This window comes from Alternaria alternata (genome assembly GCF_001642055.1).
Source record: "Alternaria alternata strain SRC1lrK2f unplaced genomic scaffold CC77scaffold_1, whole genome shotgun sequence".
NCBI lineage: Eukaryota > Fungi > Ascomycota > Dothideomycetes > Pleosporales > Pleosporaceae > Alternaria > Alternaria alternata.
The window spans coordinates 1,536,786-1,555,901 of record NW_017306190.1 but is presented as its reverse complement, the minus strand read 5'-3'; the positions used below and the strand labels follow the sequence as shown (position 1 = coordinate 1,555,901).

Genomic DNA, 19,116 nt, shown 5'->3' with positions numbered 1-19,116 from the left:
CATGTCGCGAGCAACGCCGTGCCATCTCGACTCCATGCATGGTTTTGTCTATGCCAACCTCGATATACGAAGCCTTATCGAACATAGACCGATGACCAACCGAGATATAGCTTCAAGTCGCGTTATCGCTGCCATCACCTAAAAGGACCAATACTATGGCATTCACTCATGTCTGGATCTCGTAGTCTCTTCGATTGGACTTGCAATAGACATCTCCCTGCGCCGGGACTAAACACCTACGTGCCCAGAAACAGGAAGTCGGAACGAAGAACATGAGAGAAGACAGAGGAAGCTAGATGTGGTCGTTTTGAAAGTTCATAGTGATATCATGTTGATATTGCATACTAGCGATAGATAACTCAGTGCTATCAGCTCTGAAACTTCTTACTCAGCGATCTTCCTGTCTCAACCACACATCCGTCCTGTCCTTTCCGTGGTTCATCACCACCTCCTCCCTCATCTATCGTTTCCTCCTGCCCCAAACCTTCAAAAATTCAACCTTATCCTCAACGCCTAACCCAACCCTCTTGACTCTGCCCAACCTCGCCAAGTCCTCCGCGACCCTTTCAAGGACCTTCTGTTCATCTTCGCTAACAAAACCATCAACGTCGTTCACAGCGCCGCCAACATCAACATCCATGCCATCACCGGCCTCCCCATGCTTGCCACTGAATCCGTTCCTAAAGTCAGGTTGATCGAAGATATTTGCATCGTAGCCTGATGCCTTGATCGGTGTTTGCTTCGAACTCGATGTAGGACGAGAGGGCTGGTCCTGGCTGCTACTGTTGTATACACGCGAAGCGATGCGTACTCGCATCTGATGTGACGGCTTGCTGAGCAGGCCCCAGAACCACGATGCATATCCACCGGGAACGGGAGTTGTGACATCTTGGGGTGTGTACCGAAGATTAACAGGGTAGATCTTCGTCTTGCCATCTGCACTCAGCAGACTGGGGCATAGCGGGAGGATACCTCTGCCGTTTGTTGTAGTAGTCTCGGGAAATATGCAAATTATTCTGTTCGGGTTCTCGTCGGTGAGCTGTTTGAGTGAGACGAGCTTGGAGGAGTCGGGTGGAGAAAGGACGGGCGGGGAGAATGCGTGGAGGATGGCGCCCAGAAGCGTTATGCGTTCGACTTTTCGGTGGTCGGGGTATGAGCGAGTGAAAATCGGTTGGAAGATACCGGCGAGGTAGAGCGGATCGAGGGGTGATGTAAAGGAGGACGCGATGATCGTGCCAGGTTTGGGGAGGTTGTTTTTCGCAGAGTGTAGTTGTCTGTTTGATGAGTTAGCAGCGACTCAGGATATTCGACCTCCAGACATGGCTTCTATCTGACTTCCACCACGATTCAGCTGCAATCGACGTTTTGACGTACCCTCTCTTAACACCATCAACCTGCAAATCCACCCACCACACACCAGGGATGCCCAGCATCAGCCATAGCACCGCATACTTCAGCCTCCTCCCAATAGGAAGCCATTCCAATATTACGAAGTATAACAGTGAGAAAGCCACGACAAAGGGTGCGCGCACGCAGAAGAGGAAGAGGTATATTGGTGACCAGATGATACCGACCGGCGGGGTAGGAACGGGGAGGAACGGCGCTATCGCCGTGCCTGTAGGTCTACTGTTAGCTAGATAGTTACTTTTTTGGGGAATATATCAAACGTTTGTACGTCGAAATCGACGGCGAAGGGCAGAATTAAACAAGACGTCGTGGGAAGGGGACGTAAGAATACATTGAACTCTCCAAGAATCGCGGAGGAGTATCATTAAACGCACCTTTATCGCGGAACTGACTATATCTCTCCATGACGAGTTATGTCTAGCAAAGAAAGATTCAGGTGTGGGCGTAGTGTCACCGAGCCATCTAAGGCGAAGCCAACTTGCAACAATCGCGAGCGGAACGAGCCTTTAGCGAGAATGAAGGATCGTCACAGCGAGGCTATGTAGACGAAGCAAAGACACAGGGCGCAGCGCTGCCGGTAAAGGCTGGACAAGCTTCTTACGTTGGACCCTTCCAGCGTGGCGAAGACGTAATGCGGAGTGTATTTGGGACGCTTTGGGCGGGACGCAAGATGAGTGGTCGTGCGAGTCATGTAATTTCGACATGTGAATGCCAAGACAGGCGTTCTGTTGGTCTGTCAACGTCATGTGCGCATATGACACTACTGACAAGAAAGACGTTGGACGGTACGGTCTACATCTAGAGCTTCTTGAGGGATTCTAGATCGTGGTCTGACTATGGGAAGTGGTATTGACTATCTAGTTACCAGTTGGCTAGCACTCCTGCCAGACCGTCAAGACAGACCCGTGGACATACATGAGCGAAGAAGGAACCGAGCCAAACGACGAGCAGCACTAATACACGCTCCAGTCGTGGGTATGAACAGACCATGCATGTTCCAGCCAGCAATGCAAAACCAACAAGAAAGCACACAAATGTACAAAGGAAATGGTATTGATGGTAAGTGCAACGCGACCCCAAAGAGTCTGGCGCGTCGCATATGTAGAAAGGGGGTATGTGCCAATATTACTGCTTATTTTCGTGGCCTCTCTAGCCAAATCGACGCCATTCTGCGCCAATGTCCTCCGGTTTTGTTGCGTAAAAGAGGAATGTGACTCATTGCAGCTCGGGCGCTGGCGGGGGTGGGTATCGAAGCACATTGCGCCGAAGCCATGCTCGCGGCAGTAGAAATCAAACACGCAGAGTCTGAAGCTGCAAGATGATCCTCAACCACTAGTCTCACATCTGCCCCCCTCAGACCGCCTCTTGATGCAGATTACAACTGATTACAAAGTACAGGTTCGAAGCTGCAAGAGCAGCGCTCCTACGGCTTCGACTTGAAGAAAAGTGATTATGTCGGCGCGGTGAAAGGGCATGCGCAAGGGTGTTCTCTCATCACTGTCGTCTCAATTCATGCTTACAAAGCAACATCAAGCACCAGACTGACATCGCTGACCTGCTGGCCAGCCAGATCCTCAAGCACGGGTATCAGGTCGAGAAGCTCGTTGTCGTGTGCGTCAGAGAACCAGCTGCTGATGGGAACGGCATGTTGCGGGTGGAAGATGTACGACGTGGGCGAGTTGTCGATGATGATGGTGTCCTTGAGATCGCGACCGATCTGTGAAAGGTCCTACAATGTGTTAGGAATTGAGAAGCAGGATGATGTAAGTAAACATACTTTGACATAGTTGCCCTGATGGTTGTAGCAACTTTCGCGGAACAGTCGGTGATGGACAACACCGTGGATGTCAAGCTGGTCGAGAAGTGGGTCACCGTACTGTAATGGTCAGCATACATCATGTATTAGGAAGAGTTCAGACCAAGCTTACCTTTGATACGGACGCAGTGAACACAACGACCTCGTAGAGCTCGCCCACTCTCTTCATGAACTGATCGACGCCAGGTCGCTTGATGACATAGACATTGTGGTATTGTCCTTCGATCTCAACAGGGATGGTGAAGTCGGCTTGATGCAGAATCTGGTGCCGCATTAGTAAACAGAAGCAAACGCTCTATGTATCACACATACCTTAAAGCTGCTGTGGACCAAAGTCTCGTCCAGGTCGAGAACCAAGCACTTCTTCCCTTGGAACCTAGGTGCAATGGGTCCCAAAAGATACTTTTGTGGCTCGGCCGCCTCAGCTACATCCGCAGTCTGGTGTTGCACTGCAACCTGCCTCTCGACGAGCGGCGGGGGTGGAGGTAGATCAACCTTGGGGTGCTCAGCCTCAGCCTCTGCATCCTTCTCCTCTCCCTCTTGATGAACATCATTGGTCGATAGCGGCACATCCTTCATCTCAATGTCGTTGTCGATCTGCTTCTGCTCCTCGGTCTGGTCCTGTATTATGCGCTCCTGCTCTGCTGATGGCCGAGGAAGTACCGGAGTAGCGGTGGGCGTAGGGTTTGTGATGCTTATCTGGGGATGGCCAGTCTGTAGAGTACCGGGCTGGGGTGGGGACACTGCTTCTGTTTGCTGCTTCTGGGATGGGCTTCTTGTGATGACCGGGGGCGGCGTTTCCACTGCTGGCTGTTCGGTTGTGCCATCGTTGTGGATGGGTTTCTCAGCAAGACCTGCTCCTGATGTCTCGGTTCCAGTCTTCTCATCAAGCGGGTCTTTTGAGTCCGTGTTGCTGGACTCAGCAACAGTAGGCTCCTGCTTCTTAATAGGAGTTGACTGAGACGTGCGGCCGGCGGGCACCTTCTGAGCTTGCTTGACATTTTCCAAAGGCGTAGAGTCGTCTCGCGATTCCTTTGGTGCAAAGCACGGCAGGCAGGACAACAGACCCCCAGACTTCTTCGTCTTACTCCGTGTCGATGCTGGACGGTTCGCTGTGGCAGGCATCGGAGGCGGTTGTTCGTTCTTTTCCGAGGGTGCAGCACGCGGGTGAGAGCGTTTGCTGCTCGCCGTGCTGCCAGCTCGTCGCTTGCCCATGAAGCTGCGCTTCGAGTGCTTGGAGCCTCGCCCAATACTTTCGGCGTCTGCTGCAGTTGCGCCGCTAAGGCCGGTGTTGGGGGTCTCGTTGGATTGCGACGCGGACTGGGGGACGTTCAAGAGGGTGCGCTTTTGGTTCGAATCGCCTTCAGCAGGGGCAGACGACGGGCCTTGTGACGAGGATTGACCTGGAGCGAAGGAGTTGGTGGCAATGGCGTTTTGCATGGCAGCTGCATTGTGTTAGTAATCAAGTCTTGGAGGGCGATGGTGGGTGATGGCGGTGGTGGTGGTGGTGTTGGTGATGATGATAGATCCAAAACATACCGGTGCCGTTGGCCTGCTCCGACGACCCTACTGCCCTGTCGGTAGACGGGCGGGTTGCGTCAGCAGAGAGCTGCGTCGGCTCGGTGCTCATGGCTGCGCGTCGAGTAAGTCAGACGCACAACGCGCAGGTGAGTTTGACGTGTAGTGATAGGCTTGGGTCGGATCAGAGGGCTCCTTGGGTCGTCGCGTGGTGGAACTCGCTCGTGGGTGGGAGCGGTGGATGGCTGGCTGGCAATGGCGTGGCCCGGTCGCGATTGCTTGGATTGATGCGCGAGATGGAAGGAGCGATCGCCTTGTCTCGCAGCTGTGGCAGTCGCTATCGTCGAGGGAGTCCGAGGGAGAGAGCGAGGGCGACGGGGAGCGAAGCTTGGATACGCTGCTTGGGATGAGGCTGGTTCGCTAAGGTGGACGGAAATGAGACGCCGTCTTTCACCGTCATCAGCGCCAAAGCTCCACAACAACCGCCAGTTCACTTGAGCAGCACGGCTTCTCTCACACGTTCGTTGGCGCGACGGCGACGGCGATTGCAATGTAGCCTTTGTATTCTGTGGTAGAGGCAATGCGCTCACAACGATGGCATTCTGCGAGCTGTATCGGGGCTGTGCAAGAGCTGCCACACTCAACAGCGACAGGGGCCTCTTGATGGGGGACCCCCAATAACCATGCCATTTCGCCCCTAGCCTGCAATCGCCCTAGCCAGAGAGTGCATGGCCAGGCCCATATACAATACCCTCACTCCACGCTGCACATCTCCAAGGGAGGACTATTCATCATTCATTTGCCCAATCACACCCTCCACTGCATCGCGGAGCAGGCGCGTCACACAGGGAAATGACAGCCAAGCATCTTGATCAAAGGCACATTAGCCAGAGCCCACAGCGAACACTTGCATTCTGCTTTGCCTCTAGACTCTAGACAATTACGCTTCGAGCCCTGCATAACCTCGTCTTCGCCAAACTTTTAAAGGCGACCGACTCCCAGGCCATGCGACCGTTCGTGCGGCCACAAGCTTGCAGGTTGACTCACGGCTAGGAACTTAGGCGCCATGGTACGGGGACGCGACGTCGCCCTGGCCTATCACAACCCACATCAGCCGTAAGACCCGATGCGCTTCTGCCGCCATATGCTGGTCCAATATTGAGTGCGCCGGCATTATCCTTTCATCGATGCGCAGGAGTCACCAGCCGACTCTCAACATAACCGTCATGGCCATCGTCGTCGCAGCATCAGCGCGCTGGAGTCGTTGCTCTTGCTGTCACATGTCAGAGCCTGTCGTGTTCCACAGTGGCAAGCGCTGTGCAGGGCGGCCCGTCGCACGTCTGCCGATCTTGCAGCTTCATGCGATGGCATCCATGTCCACAGAGTCACGAGTCGCCATCCTTGGTGTGCGCCTACACGCTAATCGTCATCGCCGCTGTGGTGGTGTAGTAATATACTTCGACGCAAGAGGCTCCCCGCAAAGCGCGCCATTGCCGAACGATTCCAAGAGATAAGATTCGCCCTCACAATATCCGGAGAATACGAGCCGACGATCAACCGACCGTTGCGTGCTAATCTCATCCGACCAGCCTCAAGTCGCACATGCGAGGTGGCCAAAATAGACGTTTTCGTCACTGTACGACCTTCTCGAACGGTGTTCAAAATAGTGGTAGTATTTACACATTCTAGCGGCACAAACTGTTGACATGTGCATAGCCAACGAGTATGCCCCTTGAGATTAGTCGAATCTCCTATGCTCAAAGGTGGTGTCTTACAAGTTCTGCACAATGCTTCCATTCCCTCCTTCGCAAATTGTTCCGGGACATAGGTAAATTCTTCCCAATTTTTCTGGCTGAACAAATTCTATTCTAGCCGTGCCGTCCAGGATGATAGTTGGCCATGTCGCCCTGCGTTCGCTCTGTAGTAGAGATTCTTTGGTATAATTCGCCCCATGTTCAGCAATGGTGATGAACCAGCAGGACATGTATGCGACTCCGGCGGTGTGCATGCACTGCTATGCGGCTCCTGACGAGCCAGATATAGGTGAGAAACTCTGATGGTGCACGCGTCTGGAAACTGTTTCGCATACTTTCTGAAGCTTCACATAGCGGGCGCATCGACTGCATATAGCTTCTGCAGCTCACCAACTCAGCCTAGTGCTAACGAAAGGGGGCCTAGGGGCGGGAACTACTGGCACTACGACTTCGCCGCACCAATCACGACTATTTTGTTTTCTGTTTTAGCTATTTGGGAAGACGACTGTCTCCATGTCACCCCCAAAAGAGCTTCGGAGTTGGAGCTAACAGACGGAGTTTTGGCGATCTGTGCTAAAACACAATCTCATTGGTTTCTCTAGACCAGAGTGGAGAATGGCGGGTGTCTCTGAGTGGCGCGCGCTCCGTTGATCGTACGTTGCTTGTTCTGCGCCAAATCCGTAGCCTTGCCAGCAACTTTGTTACAAGATCTGGCATAAGAAATCGATCGCCTTGGCGAAGGCAATTGAGTGACAAATGCGGTACCTCCTGTGGTAGACTTTGAATGGGAAAGCTACGGGCTTGCTCGGCTCAACAGTATTTCAATATTGTCGCAACGTTTACAACCAAGAACATCAATGTCGGCACATCAGTGGGGGGATACATTCCATGGCCTTATACTGAACTATGGCTTCATTGTCGGATGTCCAGACTCAAGCTTCCGGTCGCTACAACGTTGTCGCCGAAAACGTGGAGTATTCGTCAGAGCTCCACACCAGACATGTGCCGTGCAGCATTTTAGTCTACGGGTCTTCTCGAGCAAAAAAGCAAACACCGGCAATGCTTTGAAGTAGGTACTCGCCCGCCAGCCACACCGAAACAACGGTTTTGTTTATGTCGACCAAAGTCATCAACGATTTTTACTATGAACATTCTCACTCGTAAGACGCAGGTGGCACATGCATAGGAGTATAGTCCGAAAACTGGTTCCCGGCGATGAGACTAGATCGTATGCCTGTTTCGATGTATATGTCGGGAAAAAGCAGTGCATGAATGACAGGAGCGAAGGGGTTTAAGATACTTGCGAGAGCCATGCATTATTGCGATGGTTGAGGTGTGAGCTGAGCTGCCCAACTTCCACTCCTTCTCGTGATTGATTCACGTCGCCATTTGCTTCGACTATGGCGCTGGCTACTAATTTGCAGCCGCTGGCTTATGCCGTGGCCTACGTTACCTTCTTTTTGGGCACCACTTCGACTTTCTTGAGATTCTACTGTCGCTACATTGTATCGAGGATTTGGGGATGGGATGACTACTTCGCTGTGGTGGTCTTCATCTTCAGTCTCGCTCAGCAAGGTGTTTTGCATATGTTTTTGTACTGGGGATGCGGATTGTAAGGACCACAGCTACTTCAAACCGAGAAGCTAAGGCTAACATATATATGCAGACATATGGATGTTCTTAATACCATTCAGCAATTCGAGATTGTCAAGGTATGTCCATGTCCGAGACGATTCAGTAACAGTACTGTGCTGACGAATTGCATCAGTGGCTTTTTGTCGAGGAGATAATCTACTACTCTGTTCACTGGGTCATTAAATCCGCTTTTCTCTTCTTCTACCTCCGGTTATCGCCCGAAATTACCGCCTTCCGGTACGCCGTCTACGCTGGCGTGGGTTTGAACACTATTGTATGGGCGTGCAATATGTTAGTCATCCTCTTGTATTTGCCTCACACCCGTACAAGACTAATGTAGCATAACCAGGCTTCTTGCTTGCATTCAGTGCTTGCCTTTTGACGAAATCCTGCATCCAGGCACGCACGCAGACGCCTACTGTATGCACAAACTTATCGTCCTCATCGGACCATGCTTATTGGTAAGCACCCCTTCTTATTCTATTCTCAAATCCCCCCAGCTAACCTGGAACCCCTCTTAGAACATCGCCTTGGATCTATATATCCTCATTCTGCCCATTTCCACCATCTGGAGCTGCCAATTGCCTTTGCGTCGCAAGGTCGCCGTCCTCAGCGTTATCGCATTCGGTAGCATATCCGTCATCATCGCAACATTCCGCCTGATTCCCCTACTCCAACTCGGTGACCAGTCCGGTGAGCCCATTGATACCTCTTGGATTCTAGGTAAAATGGTCATCATCGCCTCACTTGAGGTGCAATTCGCCATCGTCGCCGTCAACCTCCCTCTACTCAAGAAACTCTTCACAAGCCTCGCAGACGACGATAGTCTAGTAGAAGCACCACAAGACTGGAAGTGGAAAGCCCGCAGACTATCCTCAAACTGCAGCGACGACTCGGAAGATGACGATTTCTATGTTTCTGGAGGGAACGGACGCGGTCACCACTGGCGGAAGAGCAAAGCTATGTCCCACGACAGTTTCAGGGCAAGCATCGCTTCGAGTCTGGCATCTGACGAAGCATCTCTTGAGGCTGGTGTGGCTGTCGCACTGCCAGTGCTATGGGTCAAGACCAATGTGCAAACGGTCAGAGTGGGAAGAGGTCATGTTAGTAGAGGACATGTGGTTAGGAGTCTGGTTAGATATAGTTTCGAGAGGGTTGAGGATTGTTTCCCTAGAGGCCACTTCTTGAGGACCTATGGTAGGCCCGAGTCGAGGAGACCGATGAGCATTTTGCCGACTTGTATGGAATTATGACAGGTTTCAATGAATGGATATGAGATCTTATCGCAGTGTCGTTTATGCTACGAATGCTTCTTGCATAATGTTGACTTTCGGAGTGCAATATCCCGCGGTCTCGAATCGCCGTACATTACACGGAGAAACTGTTGCCGGCTGTCTACGAAGGGAAAAGAGCAAGTATGACAATAGATACTACATCTTAGAGTTTGGATCCAATGGGCAGATTGAGGATCTGTGGGCAGCTTATGTAGAATCAGGAGGTCTTCATGCTCGTTCCGTGCATTGGAAGTATAGTCGTGGTCTGTCAAAATATGAGGTTATTCAAACTAGAACAAGATCCCTGAAGGCTAAATTCACTTAGGTATAAGGTTCATAAAAGTGTTTGCAGAGATACCACGCACTGAACAACTGTGAGCAAGCCTTGGTATTGTACTTGCAGTGCATTGATGGAGCACAAGTTGACGACAGTCATTCAGAAGTGAGACAAGCATTGGTTGTCCTTTCCACCGACTATTTCGCCAAGCATCGTAATTATTCAGCTGCCAAGTTCCATGAGGAGCATCGAGCAAAACTCAAAATTGCTCTAGAAAACGTTGCTTTGAGAATTGTAGCGGTCAAATCCGGCGCGCCTCGTGCGCCGATACACTAAACAAGTCGTCCTATCTTGTATATATTCGCATGCTGGATTCGTGCCTGTATCTTGTTCTGCTTCCCGCAATGGAGCGGCGACACGCCTCGAGACAATTGTTCGCAAATCCACAGCTTCAAGACTTGGAGCTATTGAAACAATTCTCCTATATCTCGCGCTGCATCCCACTAATGACACCTACTGTATCTCTTTATCGTCCGTACTATCCATCTCTTTTACGTACTTACGGGTTCTAGAACAACATGCGAGATTGGAGATTGCGGCGCAGCCACTACTACACCACCACCCGTCTACCACCACCCGTCTACCACCACCCGTCTGTCGACCCCGCTTCTCGATAGCTTGTTGCGACTAATCCGGCAGGTACATTCAAGATACGCGCAATGATCCCACGCAAGCTCCAAGGTATATATAAAGTACCGCAGCACAGCAATCCACTACTTGTAACACTGTTTACATCTTGCTTCCCTGATCATCCGACTTAGGTACAATGTCCACTCTCGCTACCCAAAAGGCAACGACGCAGACCGTGCTCGATGCATACAACGCATGGGACATGGAGAAGATACTAGCTTTTCGAGCGCCAGAATGTAAACAACAAGTCATTCCTGCATCCATGGGGCGACCAAGTATGAGCAATGGCGAATACCGCGAACGCCTAAAGCAAATACTGCCATGCTTCAGGAACTTCACTGTAAAGCACACGGCGTATTGCCTGGGAGACTTGCAAGCGGCTAACGTCGTCCTAGGTTACCGTTCACACAGCGGTGCATGATGCGGACGCGCACACATGTATCATGCATGCGACAAGTACGGCCGATACTGACATTGGACCATACGCAAACGAATACGCACTAATTTTGCATTTCACCGAGGATGGGAAGAAGGTTACCAAATTTCTGGAATGCGTAGACTCGGCTTATTCGATAAAATTCTTTGCGGCGCTGGCGGCGGCGGGACTTGGAACTTAGTGGGACTGCAGAATGACGATTCCAGACGTGGCTAGATCATTTGGATATGTAGCATTCGCTGTGCTCTACTACATTCAACCTCGGTCCAACCGCGGTTCAACCGATTGTCACCTACCTTGTCCCTCCGAAACCATGCTACCGCTTCTCGAAATCACCTTCAGGCTTCCCCGGTGAATGTGTTTGCACATGATTGTCAAATTCTTTGCCCGAGAATTTGCCCTCGCGAACTTTGTTCTGGTTCTTGTGTGCCGCGATGCTGTGTTTGTTGACGCTATCGCCATGGCGGTCTTCAACGGGCTTGGGGACGTCGGAGGCGTAGGCGGATTCGTGTTGGTGTCCCGGCCGAGTGGATTTACTGTGATCCGGGGGGCTGGGAGAAGTGGAGGAGGCTGGAGAGGGTGAGGAAGCCGGGGAGGATGAGGAGCTGGTGGTGTAGTAGAGGGCCGCGGCACCGACGGCGGCGGTTGTGGTGAGCCTTGGGTAAGTCAGCACGGTGTGTGTCGTTTGAAGGTAGGTAGAGTAGGAAGGCGTGTCCAGTGGGTTGTCCAGCGGGTTGTCCAGCGGGTGTTGGGATGCAAGTTGCGGCGCGATGAGAGTTTGTGATGGGATCTCGACTACTCACCACGTCAATCGCGAAGATACCTTCAGTGTTTCTTTGGTGCGCTGATCATAGTTGGTCGCATACTGCCTCCTCGCTGCTAGACAGACCTGGCGCGGTGCGCGGGATAGAGCTCGTAGTGACATTGCTTTTATGGAAATTATTGTGGAAAGATTGGAAATGGTATACAATGAGCCAGATCGTCCCTAGTAGAGATTATCGCGTATTGTAGATTGTCAATGGCCAATTTGGTCGCAGATACTTGGGTATGTATAAACGGTGTGTTGTTCGCGCGCTGCAAGGTACGCTACCTACGTCATCGACGTGTTTACGCGCCTGCTTTCTGGAACGCCGCGTCTGCAAACGTCCCTGGCGTGCGTCACCATCACGGCTATCATTGGTGGAACCCTGCGCCTTGCTACTGCGAGTCGTGAACGAGTGGTTGCAGATCGTGTATGTTTGTAGACAGATGGCGTCTCGTGTCGAAATTCCTACTTTACCCACAGGTCAATGCTGGAAACAACTAAAGCGCGCGAAGAGGCAGAGGGGGGTGGGCAGCACTAGAGACGGTAAGGACGAAGAGCACCTAGATATACAAGAATGCCTATGATATCAGATCTATTAGTCGATCGTGGCTTAACGCCTTGTTTGTAATTCCTTAATGGTGTTGAAACGGGGACCGCCGGGAGTTTATGCGTGGCAGCGCTACCCTGTAAGCCCTAGTCTCGAACGTTATGTACATCTCTCGAATCGAGCGTCCGCCAGTTGAGGCTCTGTTCTTGTTGTAGATTGTAGCAAAAAGATATCAAAAAAATCATCTCACAATTGTGGAGAAGGATATTTTGCATCCTCCGGGAGTCGAACCCGAGCCAATTGCTTGGAAGGCAATTATCCTACCGTTGGACCAAGAATGCTGGTTGGTAAGATAGTGGAGAGATCATGGGAGAAATCTATATCTCTACACCATTGCACTGTGGGCTGGGGTCACGATGCTCGGAAAAGCGTTGACGGACGCTCAAGTACCACAGCTGTGGGCCTTTTCTCAATACCAAGATGATCCGGTTCCAATGCTCGGCCACGACATTACAAAGAGCAACCAGCAATCACCTACCCCCACATCACAGTAGACGAGATCCTGTTGTGGAGAATCAAATAAAGGTGGTATCGTGTGCGTCCAAAGGGTCCTCCATTGAGGCATGCCGACGTGTTCAAGGAGTGCATATGCTCTTCGCCTTTCAAAACATTCCCAGTGAAACCTGGATTGACAGAATAGTTATACAACACCAGCTTCTCTTTACTCAGCTTAGAGGCGCACAGCTCTTTCTAAGCTTGCAGGTCGGTATGCGAAAGTAATGCCTGTAACGACAACATGGGCTGGATCACTTAGGGAATAGGCAACTCGAATGGATCCTGTTTCTGGTCAGTCGTGATGAATCAAAGCTCATGTGCAACGAGTGTGACTGTCTCCAGAGTGTAGCTGTAATGTCTAGCTTACACGTCGACGGCGGTGGTGGAGTGTTGGTGTTTCGATCGTCCACGATCGTCATCCCGCTGGACCCTTGCTTAGTCTGCGATTAGTTGTCAAACGACGTAACTTCCACCACCCCCCAGATCACGGCTGGTCACGCGGCTGCCTAGACATCAAATCTGCATATCAAGGTTTCCGCGTGTGTTAAGAAGATATCACAGTCGCCTCGTCAGATACCGACAACCTGCGCGCAATGACTGAGCCAAACTCTGCCCCGCACGACGAACGCGACCCCGCGGCCACGGCCGACGCGAACGAAACACGCGACGACGACAAAGATGGGCACAAGCCACGAGACAGCAGCGGCTGGGACGGGAAGCTGCGCATAGACAAGATGACTATCGGCGACGAACCTAGAGATCCACATGCACAGGTTGTGAGCGACCCGGAAGTATCAGACGATGAGGGCCCGCCCCCGGAACAGTTGGCCGCAGATGAGGATTTGCTCGACGATACGCCGGAAGACGAGGATGACATAGAGATTGTCCACTCCAAGATTTCAGACATGTCGGCATTACGGTTGGAGCGGTTCAAGCAGATGAAGGTATGCTATCGTCTGCGTCGTGAATGAATTTGCCTAATGTCACAGCGTCTTTGCTTGCGCCAAAACCGCATAGAAAGCATCGCGATACCCGAAGACGTCGCACCCACTCTCACAGAAGTCGATCTCTATGACAACCTGATAGCGCATATCAAAGGGCTCGATGCCTTTACCGAACTCACGTCGCTCGACCTTTCCTTCAACAAAATCAAGCATATCAAACGGCTAAACCATATGACCAAGTTGAAGGACCTATACTTTGTGCAGAACAAGATCAGCAAAATAGAGAATCTCGACGGGCTATCGAATCTGCGACAGATCGAGCTCGGCGCAAACAGAGTGCGAGAGATTGAAGGGCTGGAGACGCTGACGGGGCTGGAAGAGTTGTGGCTGGGCAAGAACAAGATCACTGAGATCAAGGGTCTGGATAGTCTCACCAACCTCAAGATCCTCAGCATACAGTCGAATCGTCTACGCTCGATAACGGGCCTGGAAAAGCTCGTCAATCTCGAAGAGCTGCACATCTCGCACAATCTCCTCACCGAGATATCAGGCCTGGAGAACAACGTCAATCTAAACGTCATCGACATCAGCGCGAACCCGATCGAACACCTCACCGGGTTGAAGGGCCTTAAACACCTCACGGAGTTCTGGGCGAGCAACTGCAAGTTGAGTGACTTCAACGAAATCGAGAAGGAGCTGAGGGATAAGGAAGAATTAGAGACAGTCTACTTTGAGGGTAACCCACTGCAAAGGTCACAGCCAGCGTTATACAGGAACAAGGTCCGGCTAGCGCTACCACAGGTTGTGCAAATTGATGCTAGTAAGTCTCTTCCACTTCTCGGCGTTTCCAAGAACAGAACCTAATGCCACGACAGCGTTCGTAAAACAAGTTTAGGTGGACAGGTCTCGAAAGAGATATGGGAGTAGAGGCAAGGCATTTACATGGCGCACTGGGAAGAAGCTACAGGCGTTCAGGCAAGCGTACATGTGGCACAGAGACGCGGTGATGATACCCAATAAATGCATGGTATTGTTGACTGGATTATTGCCCGTGCAGTTCAAGAATGACCAACAACACAACAGGCACGACGCAACGGGTCGAGAATTGATGAATGCAAGGTCTCTGAATTCTGCTTACTTGACCAGACAATCTAGACGACTTTCGCCTCTGAAGCCTGCTTGGTATCTATAACATTATTTATCTCCTCTGGGACCCAGTCAGGACCTTCCGCCTGGTAAAGCATCGGCTTCGGGTTAACGCAGAGCTTTCCATTTTCATTTGGCAACCCATCGACACTGCGTACGTTGAAAAACTCACTTCCCACTGCACCTGTGGCCCAGAAAAGGTTAAACGGGTCAAACTTGCGCTTCGCCTCCAGGAGACGCGGATAAAAGCTACCCCAGAACGACCACTGGAAATTAGGTTCAAGACGATCTCCCTCCGAAAGGTAGGATCCGGAGCCGGGCGTGATGTCGCGCCACTTCTGCATGACGCCGTAGGTCATGTTGAGGCGCTCCTCGATGATGTCCGCAGCTGGATTTGTCATGTTGAGAACAGTGCCGGTGATAATAAAACCAAGCATGTTGCGCCAGGCTGGGTTGACAGAGTTATCAGGGCGTCCACCCTTTTCCCAAGATGGTGCCATGTTGTAGCCAATCAGCGCCATACCTTCATCAACCGCCCCCCAGAGAGCTTCGAAAGTCTCATCAAAGATAGATTCGTTTGCCCAGTTGGAACGAGGGATCATACGCGAGGTAGTGGCGATGCCATTGCTGTTGACACCTTCCACAGGGAAAGAGCCATTATAGGCATCGTAGAATTCGTTATATTGTGTCCATTTGGGTTCGACGGTGATCCCGAGTGCAGCCATATCCTTTACCCAAGGGTCAACAAGAGCTTTGGCTTCTTCAACAGTTTTTCCGGGAGCGAAAAACGGCGACATGTCCATCATGATCGAGTCTGGCGACGGAAATACCTTCCAATACGCGTAAGTATTGTTGTCGGCGTTCTGTGGAAAGTACTTCATGTATGCCTTTAGTCCTTGCTTGAAGGCGTCGGTGCTGACATTCTTGCCTGTGGTGACGAGCCAGTTGGCGGAAGCGATAGGTTGATCCGGGTGCATCTTGACGGTGACCGAAGTTACAACACCGAAGGTCAGACCTCCACCACCACGTAGTGACCAGAACAGCTCAGGGTTGTTGTTCTTATCAGTAATCACATAGCGACCATCTGCCATGACGACCTCCATGGAAAGCACATGGTCAGCGCCGATGCCAAGGGATCCCGATAGAGGCGAGTGGCCACCACCTTGGATCCATCCGCCCATCGCGCCGACAGTAGGGCCTAGACGAAAACAAAAAGTCAGTATGCATCACACACAAGTATTGTAGGAAGCAGATACTGACATTCGCCTCCCATGACAGTACCACCAAAGTCTCTCGCAGCCGCGTAAAGCTCAAAGCCCTGAGCACCCGAGCCAGCTTTGATAGCAGGACCAGAGTAGTCATCCGACTCGTAATTCTCAATGAACGCGATGTCTTTCAAGCCATGAGTCCATACACTAAGGGAGCCAGCACCACCACTCTTCCCCTAGATACTGTCAGCAAAACATCGACAACTTGAAGGCGAAGAACATACGGCAAAATCTAAAGGTGGGTATACGAAGTCAGTACCCGTCTCACATGCATCTCGTACAGGGACATTACTAACCATGACCGGTGTTACGAACGACGAATCGGACGCCTGTGTTTCGAGCAAAGTTGAGTGCCAGCTGAATCTGGGCAGTAGTCGAAGCATTGACGACGTAGACAGAGTAGCCTCCTTGGGCACACTGTTTGCTGTTGTATATCTGAGGCGGTTGGCATGTACTTCCTTGGTACAATGGACTCAGCATCTCAATGGGGTCATCCAGCCTGGTCGTATATATCAGTCAACAAGTACTTGAAGGTAGTATGCCATATTTGACGTACTGTGAGAATGGATCCGTCCATGACTTGGTCATAGCATCGCAAGCGCTCCGGTCGATGCCACCTAAAGTACTGTTGTAACAGATGTGTGCCTGTGGAAGAGGCTTCATCAGAGCACCATTGGTGACATCATTGAGTGCTGACCAGCTTGCCTCCGCTGGCCAATCTTCGTCGCCAGGGAAGACTTTGCATTCGCGGCCGTTGAAGGTGCTGTCTGTGTCGAGCACGACGTCGCTAGCAATGTTGTGCGAAGCGAATTGGAAAAGAGACTTCGCGTCAGCTGGTACTGAATCCAAGGCTTGCTCGATGGTCGTGTCCGTCAGGAATGACTGTTCCCAATCGAAGCGAGGAAGGGTACCGTCAGTTGTCTGCTCGATGCGTGCAAATTTGCCCGACTGGCGATCGGCAAGACGCATGGGAGGTTCTGCGGAACGAGGCGCGAATCTGGCTGCAGCAGATGCTACAAGGAGCGCGCTAACAAATGAGGAAACCATGGTTGCGGGTGTTGAGCTGCAATGAAGATACAAGAAGTCTCCGAGAGCCCGGAGAACGGAAAAGGAAAGCGAGAGAATGAGGCTATTTGAAGAAGACAAATTAAGAGTCGTATGCCGCCTCCGCCACTGGATTGACTGCCGAAATCTCGCTCGACTACAACTGACCTCGATAGTAGTACACGATTCATGTTTCGCCTCACAGCAAACGTGCGGATTCTACGGGTTTTGTGGGGTCTGACCTAGATTTGGGTAACGGCCCGTGGTGCCTCTTGTCTATGCCGGCGTTACGAACCGTCTTCACCATGTGCAAGAGGCACAGTCCTAAAGATGTGCGAACAAGCGTATGTATCCTCGAAACCATGTCTTAATATAAGGTGACGCATGGATACAGAAAGCGCAGCCCTCTCGTCAGAATAAATTGCTCGAGGGTCAGACATGGGTGGTCGCGAACTTCTCGGAAACCCCTCCAGATTCAGGTGGCGGGATTCCACTCACTGCGTAGGCGAGCCGTTGATCAGGGTTCCGACAATCTCCGCGTGGGTTTGTGATTGTTCATTGACCAATGTGATCAGAAATCGCTACGAAAAGAGACTTGGACACCGTGCTTGGCTCTACTGCCACGGCTCGCTTGCATCCATCCAAGAGGCGGCCGAAGGTTCTGTATAATGTGAGAAGGCTCGGGGAAACGGCATGGCTGCTCGATAGGATCAAGGAAGCAACGTGAAAGTGAAATCCACGAATACATGATCCTGAACATAAGGAAGAGACCCACTATAAGAAAGGTGGGGTTTATTAAAAGGATTTGGCGTCAACCGTCACCACCTGGAGATGCGAACAACTGTTCGTAAGGTTCCCTAGGTTTGTCAGTTTAAACCCGATTCGGTTGTTTCCTCTCTGTCGTGGTTTCGTATCATTCAGGACCTTATTCTATTATATTCTTGTGAGCAATTGTCCCCGCCGTCGACAATGTGGGTTGGAAATTAGTCTGACTGTCTTGCGAACTAATAAGCCAGTGCTTGACGCAGGCGTGCGGCACGGGAGGGCCGAGGAGCTGACCCGCTGTTCGATAACCCAAATAGGAATAGCGTTGGCTTCGGATGCGGTCCGAGGCTTCGATCAACAGCTAAAAACTTCCGTAATCGGTGTATCTTTGCGCCAAAGCCGTCAATGAGGTTCCGTTGCTAAAAACATGTATTACGTGTCTAACGAAAGAGCGCTTGAGAAGACAGTTTTCGAGGCTTCTAATTTCTAACTTAACGTGCTCCAGGATGTCGCTGCAACAGAACCTTAGAACCCCTGAGGCTCGGCAGCAAGGATTTTGTTAGCAAGAAGTCACACTGCGTTAGATAACAACGCGGCTCGCAATCGAAGCAAAGGAATGATCTGCGTACTTGAGGCACAGTAATCTTCGTCAATCGATTCGAATCAAGGCATACCTATCTAGGTACTTGAGCCGCGGAAACGATGTAGGATGCGTATGACATCCCAGTGATTCATTTCACTCGTGCCGCCGTGGCATTGGTATTGCAAGTCACGCTTCATGGTATTGAATCCACAAAAACATCGTTATATGTTGATGCAGTCGGCTGGTTCAACTTGATCATAGTCTCTCCCTCCGTATCCCGATCTACACACTTGTCAAAACGACACGGCAGTCATGAATTCACCCTCAGATTCAAGGCAGCTTGCTATTTTCACCATTACCATTGTCTTTGCTTCTATTAGTACTCTTCTTGTGGGCGTACGACTGTACCACCAGTTTCTAATCAAACAGTTCCATTGGGACAAGCCGCTCGAAAGCCATCAGGCTATGCAATATATAGCTAACAAGATACTTAGATGATGGCCTCGTATGCATGGCATGGGCATTAGCAGTTGCGCAAGCGGGCGTTTTTCTCAAGTTCGCCGTGTTGACGAACCAGGGACATCACATCTGGAATATCCCTACCCCCACAATCGATCAACTCGTCAAGGCGGACAAGTGGAATATGGCTCAG

At 51.3% G+C, this 19,116-nt stretch overlaps 7 protein-coding genes and 1 non-coding gene across 8 annotated transcripts; 3 read left to right on the top strand and 5 right to left on the bottom strand.

Annotated features, from left to right (window-relative positions):
* Positions 1-451: 451 nt before the first annotated feature.
* CC77DRAFT_979051 (hypothetical protein) lies at positions 452-2,049 on the bottom strand. The gene is made up of 3 exons (XM_018536018.1): positions 1,782-2,049; positions 1,375-1,615; positions 452-1,274 (listed from the first exon to the last, which is right to left on the bottom strand). Exons 1-3 carry the CDS (start codon positions 1,810-1,812, stop codon positions 461-463), a joined length of 1,086 nt encoding a protein of 361 aa, XP_018391694.1. The 5' UTR covers positions 1,813-2,049; the 3' UTR covers positions 452-460.
* A 759-nt stretch (positions 2,050-2,808) lies between these two features.
* CC77DRAFT_34858 (phospho protein phosphatase) lies at positions 2,809-5,053 on the bottom strand. Its single transcript, XM_018531339.1, has 5 exons — positions 4,763-5,053; positions 3,536-4,668; positions 3,336-3,485; positions 3,185-3,283; positions 2,809-3,136 (listed from the first exon to the last, which is right to left on the bottom strand). Exons 1-5 carry the CDS (start codon positions 4,851-4,853, stop codon positions 2,924-2,926), a joined length of 1,686 nt encoding a protein of 561 aa, XP_018391693.1. The 5' UTR covers positions 4,854-5,053; the 3' UTR covers positions 2,809-2,923.
* Positions 5,054-7,895: 2,842 nt separating this feature from the next.
* On the top strand, positions 7,896-9,383 carry CC77DRAFT_1090187 (hypothetical protein; the record flags this gene model as incomplete). The annotated part of the gene is made up of 5 exons (XM_018529510.1): positions 7,896-8,107; positions 8,162-8,207; positions 8,264-8,421; positions 8,480-8,591; positions 8,652-9,383. The coding sequence occupies 5 exons, from the start codon at positions 7,896-7,898 to the stop codon at positions 9,381-9,383; spliced, it is 1,260 nt and encodes a 419-aa protein (XP_018391692.1).
* Positions 9,384-10,253: 870 nt separating this feature from the next.
* CC77DRAFT_34750 (hypothetical protein) lies at positions 10,254-11,421 on the top strand. Its single transcript, XM_018531338.1, has 3 exons — positions 10,254-10,319; positions 10,392-10,711; positions 10,767-11,421. Exons 2-3 carry the CDS (start codon positions 10,508-10,510, stop codon positions 10,986-10,988), a joined length of 426 nt encoding a protein of 141 aa, XP_018391691.1. The 5' UTR covers positions 10,254-10,319; positions 10,392-10,507; the 3' UTR covers positions 10,989-11,421.
* On the bottom strand, positions 11,124-11,732 carry CC77DRAFT_1027344 (hypothetical protein; the record flags this gene model as incomplete). Its single annotated transcript, XM_018526362.1, has 2 exons — positions 11,124-11,412; positions 11,611-11,732. The coding sequence occupies 2 exons, from the start codon at positions 11,730-11,732 to the stop codon at positions 11,124-11,126; spliced, it is 411 nt and encodes a 136-aa protein (XP_018391690.1).
* A 697-nt stretch (positions 11,733-12,429) lies between these two features.
* CC77DRAFT_t2 lies at positions 12,430-12,500 on the bottom strand. Its single transcript has one exon. It is a non-coding gene; the product is annotated as a tRNA-Gly (tRNA).
* Positions 12,501-13,307: 807 nt separating this feature from the next.
* On the top strand, positions 13,308-14,553 carry CC77DRAFT_1056359 (L domain-like protein; the record flags this gene model as incomplete). Its single annotated transcript, XM_018527901.1, has 3 exons — positions 13,308-13,658; positions 13,704-14,478; positions 14,534-14,553. 3 exons carry the CDS (start codon positions 13,308-13,310, stop codon positions 14,551-14,553), a joined length of 1,146 nt encoding a protein of 381 aa, XP_018391689.1.
* Positions 14,554-14,917: 364 nt separating this feature from the next.
* Positions 14,918-17,319, bottom strand: CC77DRAFT_952854 (FAD-binding domain-containing protein; the record flags this gene model as incomplete). The annotated part of the gene is made up of 5 exons (XM_018535420.1): positions 16,629-17,319; positions 16,369-16,571; positions 16,297-16,304; positions 16,065-16,248; positions 14,918-16,002 (listed from the first exon to the last, which is right to left on the bottom strand). Coding segments are annotated over exons 1-5 (1,971 nt in total), but the record flags the coding sequence as incomplete, so codon positions are not given.
* Between the last annotated feature and the right edge of the window lie 1,797 nt (positions 17,320-19,116).

Bases quoted from the DNA above. Each gene is read 5' to 3' on its own strand.
- CC77DRAFT_979051 (XM_018536018.1), bottom strand. From the start codon at position 1,812: ATGGAGAGATATAGTCAGTTCCGCGATAAAG. The intron at 1,616-1,781 runs GTGCGTTTAATG...GTAGACCTACAG, and splicing joins TAGTCAGTTCCGCGATAAAG to GCACGGCGATAGCGCCGTTC. The intron at 1,275-1,374 runs GTACGTCAAAAC...CTCATCAAACAG, and splicing joins GTTGATGGTGTTAAGAGAGG to ACAACTACACTCTGCGAAAA.
- CC77DRAFT_34858 (XM_018531339.1), bottom strand. From the start codon at position 4,853: ATGAGCACCGAGCCGACGCAGCTCTCTGCTGACGCAACCCGCCCGTCT. The intron at 3,486-3,535 runs GTATGTGTGATA...ATGCGGCACCAG, and splicing joins TGGTCCACAGCAGCTTTAAG to ATTCTGCATCAAGCCGACTT. The intron at 3,137-3,184 runs GTATGTTTACTT...AACACATTGTAG, and splicing joins ATCAGGGCAACTATGTCAAA to GACCTTTCACAGATCGGTCG.
- CC77DRAFT_34750 (XM_018531338.1), top strand. From the start codon at position 10,508: ATGTCCACTCTCGCTACCCAAAAGGCAACGACGCAGACCGTGCTCGAT. The intron at 10,712-10,766 runs GTAAAGCACACG...ACGTCGTCCTAG, and splicing joins CATGCTTCAGGAACTTCACT to GTTACCGTTCACACAGCGGT.